General features: G+C 38.0%; 1 protein-coding gene across 3 annotated transcripts in view; it reads right to left on the bottom strand.

Moving 5' to 3' along the window:
* Positions 1–7,025: 7,025 nt before the first annotated feature.
* The window catches only part of LOC149152861 (protein yippee-like At5g53940), a 181,165-nt gene continuing 180,089 nt past the window's right edge, over positions 7,026–8,101 (bottom strand). For all 3 annotated transcript variants that reach the window (XM_089439301.1, XM_089439300.1, XM_089439303.1), the window contains exons 4-6: positions 7,762–7,870; positions 7,601–7,656; positions 7,026–7,473 (exon numbers count right to left, since the gene is read on the bottom strand). In XM_089439301.1, the coding sequence (XP_089295427.1) occupies positions 7,377–7,473; positions 7,601–7,656; positions 7,762–7,870 (262 nt within the window). In that variant the 3' untranslated portion in view covers positions 7,026–7,376. The remainder of the gene's footprint in view (positions 7,474–7,600; positions 7,657–7,761; positions 7,871–8,101) is intronic.

Genomic DNA, 8,101 nt, shown 5'->3' with positions numbered 1-8,101 from the left:
AGTAGAGGTCGTCATCCACTGGGATCATCATACTATAGTCAATAAGGAAACATCTTCCAGGTGAGGATATGAAAGATCCTCAAGTTTTTTTTTTATGGAATCCTCGTCAAAGGATTCACTGATCTAAAAGGAAGGCAAGAGTTTCATCAAGAATTTCAACTCGTGGGATTCAAGGGATGATGGTATGATGACATAACGAAGACGCAGGTCTAAAGGATAAAGTTCTTTCGTTCAAATGAAGTTGCTACAAGAACTCTGGATGACCGAAATAAAAGATGAGGTATGTATGTGTACATAGGATATTATGAAAGTCATGTCATATGGTTTGCAGATAATATGGATCACTATTTCAATCTTCGGAAATATGATCAAAAAAGGATCTCCTCCTCCGAAAGGTTGCAGAAAAGCATAAGTCGCACTAAATGAAATCAACATAATATTTCTCATATGAATCATGAGGAAGCTGACTACAATTAAAGAGCTTTGATTAGAAGCTCCTAGGAATGAAGTATGTGAAAAGAAAGGAAGAGATCGTAAAATATGCAACAAAGGTAGAAGGCATTCAACATCTGAAGTCCAAGAAGATTTGACTACAACATCTCCCGGAAAGATATGAAGACTCTAATGGAAGTCGGAAAAAGATGGAGACCCTTGACAATGGATATCTTTGGGAAATTTGTCAATCTGCATGCAGGATGTTGATACCTACAGGAAGATGTCATGATGAAAGACCATAACAAAGGTAATGTTTGATTTAAGTGTTCATTTGTCATTTTTGAACTAATATTTGGATGGGCTTATGTAGAACTGCCAAAGAGAAGATCTATGGATGACTTCCAAGAGGACCATATTGAAGATGTAAGATCCTTCCGGAAAATATGGCATTAAAGAAAAATGACATGAAGCAAAGCCAAATGGAAAAACTGATGGATCACTTTTTGATGAAATGAGGACATGACTAACTCGGAGATGAAAGTGATGGATGGTCTGTGCCCTATGAAGAAGTCCCCAAAAGATGAAGACTCCATGACAAAAGAAATTGATGACATCGAAGAAGAGAGGAGTTCTTCAGACAGCTTGTTGTTCCACATGAGTAGTTGTTGTAGATCCCTAATTAAGAGGGAGCTTGAAAAGAAGTTTCCTACTTGGAAGAAACTTGAAAATTCCTAAGCCAAGAGGGAGCTTAGGTACATTTCTTTTTCGATAGGAATGAGTACATTCCTTTATTGGAATATGTCCTCCCTATTTGAGAGGGAGAGATAGACATGTCATTCTAGTCTTCACCTGGGAAGACAGAATGGAAGATTGGGTAATCATTTGGCACTTGATACTCTTTGGGGATGAGATAGGGCATCAAATGGAAGAGTAGTCGTGGAGGACCGATATTCTTTGAGGACCGGGGAGTCCAAGATAAGAATAGTCCTCATGAAACACACCCTGAGTACTCGGGCAGGGATGTTTAGAGAGAGACAATGACGAGGGTGTCTATAAATCATTAGTCTCACCAACATTATATAAAGAGTTGCTAGTCAATGCCTTGCTATGTAACAATGTTGGTTGATATGATACTATACAAATGAGTTACCAATCTGAATTCTTCTTATGAGAAATTCTTCATATTGAGAAAGTCCAAGTACCATTATGAATACCTCCCTAGTTAAGAGGGAGTGTTGAAAAGTGTAACTATGTTTGATCTTCACAAGGACATGTAATTATGATTTTATGTAATGTGATGTAAAGAAGAAAAATAAATTTATTGTATTGCTTGCTTTATGGGTTTCATGAGCAAGAGATTTTATTTTTTAGTCAAGACTCCCATTGAGAGTCTTTAGGAATTATTTGTCATCTAGTCATAAAATGTTAGAGTCGTTGTCATGTAATGAAGTCATGTTACACTTTGTAAAAGGTCAAATTTGTCTATGTAAAGTATCCTCCAAGACCTTGTCACTTATCCTCTTCAAGTCGGCCTACAACAATGGAAAAATGTGTTGGAAGAAGTCGGCCCAACCACAAATTATCATGTTGGCCTAAAGGACATGATGAAAGTGTATATACAAGCCAAACTCGCCCTCACTTAGAGCAAGCAACTCGACAAGCATTTGATCAAGAAGAAGTGCGATGTAGAGTCCAACAAAAGAAGTGCGAAGAAGGATTAGCGAAGGAGATTCTTCTGGGTATTGCGAAGTAGGGTTTCTTATGGGATCAACTAAGGAGAGATTCTTATGGGTATAGTAAAGAGAGATTCTTCTAGATCAATGAAGGAGGTATTCTTCTGGGACAGTGAAGAAGGGTTTCTTCTGGAGCAGCGAAGAAAGGTTTCTTCTGGGAAAGCGAAGGAAAGGTTTCTTCTGGGGCAGCGAAGGAAGGATTCTTCTGGGTTACCGAAATAGAGATCTAGAGACTGAGTTTCTCTAGAAGAGACCAGTAAAAGCCTAGAGATCGTGATTCTCTAAAGGAAGTCGAGAAGAAGCAGTGTGAAGGATATAAACTGAGTTTCTCTAGAAGGAGCCGAGGAGAGCAGTTCAGGATCAAAAAAAAAGTCGAGAAAGAGAAGAGGCAACGCATCAAGGTTAGTGACAAGGTTCTTAGGAGGATACTAGAGTCAAGGGTCTATGTCATGGTCTTGGTACTCATCAATTGAAGATCTAGAAGAAGAATTTTGATTGGGTTTTCCTCTCAAGAGGTGAGAGGTTTTGGCCTTGGCTGACAAGCCTTCATACTGTGTCACTTGTCTTTTATTGTGCATATTGGTAATTGTCTTTATGAAAAGAACACAATAATAACATAACAAAGAAAAGACTATAACCTAAGAAGTAAAAGTATATCACAAACAATTATCAAGCAGAGAAATCTTTTAACTATTCATGCCCTAGATTTCTCAACACCTTAGACCTCGCATCCTACTCCTTGACTTTTGTCTGGCCTCGACCTCCTCTAACCAAGCCTCCCTTTTCCCTGCTCAACTTCCCTGTTCTACCCTTCGTCTATTGTTTTGGCTGTGACTTGTCCTAACACACTTGTCACCAAAAGCTTCGGTCCTCCTGCAACTCTTGTTTCTTGGGCTTGCAGCCCCTTCAACTAGTTCTAACTAGTCCTTGACGCTTCCTTAGGCCCTAAATCCTCCCTTGTCTATGGTCAATTTAAGACACAGTCCAACCCTCAAACTAGGGCTCGGATCCCTTCTTTATGCCAACCACTGTCTTCCTTGTCACGAGTGATCTAGCATAGCCAATGGCCTTCTCGGCCCTCCAAAACAATGTTGTGGCCCTATGGCCTCCTTAGAACAGTGTCGCGACACTGCGGCGTCCTCAAAATAGTGTTGCAGCCCTACGGCCTCCTCCATAAGCCCACGTCTACTCCTTTAGACCTTTCCTTAGAGCTCCACACATCCTCTTTGGTGGCATGCCTTGCCACATATATATATATATATATATATATATATATATATATATATATATATATAGACATGAGGGATGCAAAGGGGTGCGAGTAGTCCAACATGTCTCTTCAGTTCCTAGTTGACTCTTCATATGCTTAAGTTGACCTATGATTTCCTATCCGACCCAAAAATACCTTTCGATTAAGCAACATATCTTTAGCAATCCACTTTAGGATTGACTTGGGTACACAAATAAGGAAAGTTAGAATAAAAAATATTTGACTAAGTTGCACTTCAAAAAGACGTAGTCTAAAAGAACTTGGCCAAACAAACATTATGAAAACACCCCTTCACTATCTAATTAGCAGGGAATACAATAATAACAATAATAACACTAATATGAAGACAGTAAGCTGCAAACAAGCTTGCAATAGAGAATCCTTAAATTTGCCAAAATAAACATTAATATAATGCTCCCTACTCCCTTTATATTTAATTGGTAGGGAATACAGTAGTATCCCACACTAACAATAATACCATGACCTTGAGGGCCATGATGAGGTACAAACTTGCAATAGGTAGTCCTTCAAAACAGTAACCTCTAAGAAATCAAAACATCTTCACACATACATCTTCAATATAGGAAAAATAGGCATATACACAAGCACTTGAGAAGAAGCAACCAAATCCCACACTGTTGTCAAAGAATAGTCTACAAAAATGATATAGAAAATAGCAAAGTGAAGATTAAAGTTGAAAGATCTCGGAGGACATTGCATACAAGTGTTCAAAGATCAACAAAAGCACTTCAATCATCAAACCAAATAAAGTAGAGTCTATACACATATTGCACATCATCACACTTAAACAGGACAAGGGAATTATAGTGGAGAAACCCTCATGGGGTAGAAAATATTACTCTAGACAAACATTGGTATTTTCTTGTGTCACATGGTGTATCATGGTGCCACATCCGATGTCCTGGCAATGGGGGCTTGAAGATTCTACAATATTCAATATGATGGGAAAAGGATTGCAAAATCTTTGTTTAAGACACAAAAAGTGCAAGGGCCCCTGTGAATTAACCTTAGGAGGAAATTTCCCACTTCAAGGTAAAAAAAGAAAATAACCATCCAAAGGATTTGATTTATTATACTGAAAAATAACTATTTTTCATTAAATCACCAGAAAAAATAAACTTCATAAATGATGCAGGATATCCTTTATCGAAAACAACGTCTTTCCAGCAAAGTTTGAGGTGATAAATCCTGCAGAATTTAGATACTCCCTTAGTTTAATGGATCAAAGTTCCAGGGGCATAGTCTCTCCATGCCCCTAGGAATTATTAGGGCATCTTAATCATCCTCGAACCTTGGGAAATCCATAAACGATCTAAAACTATGCTTTCTCTAGCTTATTTTTTTTCTTGAAATATTCCAATGATATGGTGCTTTCCAAGTTGTTTTGGACAAACCCCTATTAACATGTCAAAAAACTGCAAAGAAACCACTATTAAAAAATTTCAGTGTCATCACACAAGATTGCTCGTGTTGAAAAAATAAAGGCCGGCCCAATGTAAACAAGGAAACTGTGTTGGAAGCAGCACAAACAAATCATTCACATGTTAGCTAAAATGATGCACAGCATGGTGGCTTCAAGCTCAAAGAACACTGTGCAAAGTCCAGCTCTTGCAAAAAACCGAAGTACATTGGACCTGCATTTATTAAAACAATGATATTAATTTATGTTGCATGCTTCCACAACAGCCTCCCACAAAGCCATGCTAAGGAAAGAAATCTACACAATAGAGGTTTGCTTCTATGAGATTGCTTAGAAAATGCACAAACAAGCACCCCCTAGAAAAGATGTTTTGCTGATGTTGCTTTTACCAAGAACTCAGGTTATATCCTAGCTTGTGGGCATGCCACTCGAACTCTTTGTTGAACCCAATATCCTCACCCCATGTTGCTGCTGTAACAACCTCAAGATTCACAAATTTCCAAGTCCATGAGACGATGGATGAGGCTACAACACTGAAGCAATCATGTTGCATCAAAGAGATAAAGAGATAAATACTTTTGTTATGGATATGTTCCACAAGCATACTTGGGATAAAGAGCTAGGGAGAAAGAGAAAGTACTATATTGAAGAGTTTAATCCCACTCGTAATCATCATCAAAAAGAGTACATAGGGGCCCATATCTCATGGAGAGCCAAAATTCTTATCGGTTAAGAACTAATTCACATCAACCCTGTTGTGAAACAGGGTGACGGAAAAGGCCGAAATAAGTTTGCAAAGAAAGAGTGTACTTTTTGCACTGCCGGAAAGGTGGAAACAGAAAAGCATATCATTCTAGAATGTGAGGCCTTCAAATACAGCAGGGACAGTTATGTAAATATCCTGACAGCTAGCTCTTGGGATAATTTATTCAGCGAAAGGACTGTTAAGAAATTGGGAGCACTCATTGTCACGCTGCATAGGAAAAGGATGGAATGCAGAAATCAGATGGCAAGGCAGTCTGTCCCATAGGCTATCTTTAGCCTCGTGGATGTTAAAATTTCTTCTTCTTCTTCTTCGAAGGCACGAATCAAGATGGGGCACTGAAGTGTTGTGTGCAATAGCATTGTTGGAAAGGAAATGAAGGTTGACCAGAAAACTATAGAAAATGTTGCAAGAAGGCCATGCTGAAGCGTAAAAATGCACATCTTGAACATTGCGATGTGCAGCTCAACCCACATAGAAATCTATGATTGTATGGAAAATGTAGTAGAGGTGGAAGGCAAATATGATTGTTATTGAGAAGTACAAAAGAACTAGACCGATGCCCAAAAACACATCGAAAATGTGAGCAACGAGCTATACATCACAGATTCATTTTCAAGCGTCTCAAGATTGACCCTAACTCGAGTATTAGGAGGCCAAAAACAATAGGGAAAGGACCAAAACATGCCACAAAAGGAACCAAAAAACTCTAGCTCTAGAGAACCAAAAATCCCACAGAATTTGATCCAAAAGCAATACAAACACTAGCCAATGCTTAATCATGCATAGAAAAGAAGTTCAAACTTCAAATCACTAACGTGAAAAAAACTTGACCAAAATAAAATGTTGAAACCAAAATCAAAATTAAAGACTTTAGGAGATCCGAGCAATGGTTCACTTGCTCTTTCGGTGGATGAAACCATGGAGATTTATAGCAAGCTTGAAATGAACAATGGTTAGATGTAAGTGAGGCTCGGTGCTATAGCCCTGATACCATGTTAAATTTAGAACATAAACACCACAAGGAAATTACACTCCACATGTATTGCCCCTCATCACAAAAAAATACCATAACAGAAATATAGTGGAGAAACCGTCTCACCAGGTAGTAAACTCGTTAATCGACCATGAACAACTTTATTCTTGAGTCACATGTATCAATGTCAAAGCCCATGTCCATACAATGGGGGTGAATACCTCTTTAAATACTGATTCGTTTATGCCAACTACCACATTAATTATGGATCATTAGGCAACCCCCCAACCACCATATTAATAATGAACCACTAAAACCACCTCCTAACCACCACATTAATTATAAACCATTAGGGTCTTACATCAATGGTACTTAATGTCCACTAACTGAATATTAGCCAACAAATCTCCAACAAATTCATTCACCAAAACCATTTGTATTTAATCTGAAAATGTACATAATGTCATAATATATTGCAAAAGAATTTTTCTTCTTCTACGACATTCAAATTCACAATCATTATTAACATTTCTGAAGTCTGTTTTTGGAAGCTGAACATAATCACAATCGGAGCAATCCCATTGAAAAAGAAACAGGGAAAAGAATATACAATTATTCACGCATCACGTCATATGAAATTGTGCTAGTTCTTAGCACAGACTTCCATGTTTTTAAGTTATTATTGCAGCATTTCTGCCATCATAGTGATACTTCAGTGCATAGCGATGTCAATAAACAAAGGATAAATTGTCATATTATCAAGCATCATCCACATCACTCCCAGCTGGATGTGAATCAAGGTAGAAGTTAGTCCCATCAGAATCCATCACTTTGGCAGAATCCATCACTTTGGCTCTGTACAAAAATTAGAGAGCCAGGCATTAGCATAAAACCAACCAATTGTTTTATTAGTTTTGAAAATAACAGCATGCCTCCATTGACACATAAAACAACTATGGTAGGTAAAACCATTTTTATTTACCTCTCTAAAATGAATTTTCCTTCCTTGTACTTTTGACTCTTTTCATGTGCAGACTCCTGTAAAGAGTAGAGTAAGTTGAAACAAACCAACTGAAACAGAAACCTTTAAGCTCAAAATGCCTCTTGAAATTAGTGCCGATATGAGATTAAAATGTATCTTACATATTTCCAGCCAACAATCTGTCCACAACAATTACAGAATATATCTGCAACCATGTGCATTCCTGTTGTCATCATCCTCTCCTCTTGAGGCCCCACACAAACATTCACACTGCAAAAAATGCAACATAGCAGTTAGACATACGGTATTACCATCTAAGAAAATTGCTTGTACCTCTGATATGGCCAAGACAAGAATGAAAACCACTCGAGACTTCTAATTGTTTATCTGAGAGTTCAGTTTGAAAAGGATATATACAGACATTGCACTGAAGCTTTAGGCTGCCAGAGCTGATCTGGCAATCATCAATGAAAGAAAAATGGTAATGAAAACTTATCCAAA

Source organism: Pinus tabuliformis, chromosome 9 (assembly GCF_031772625.1).
Source record: "Pinus tabuliformis cultivar Carrire ecotype Pingquan chromosome 9, CPIR1, whole genome shotgun sequence".
Taxonomy (NCBI): domain Eukaryota; kingdom Viridiplantae; phylum Streptophyta; class Pinopsida; order Pinales; family Pinaceae; genus Pinus; species Pinus tabuliformis.
This window is presented reverse-complemented; position numbering and strand designations above follow the sequence as displayed.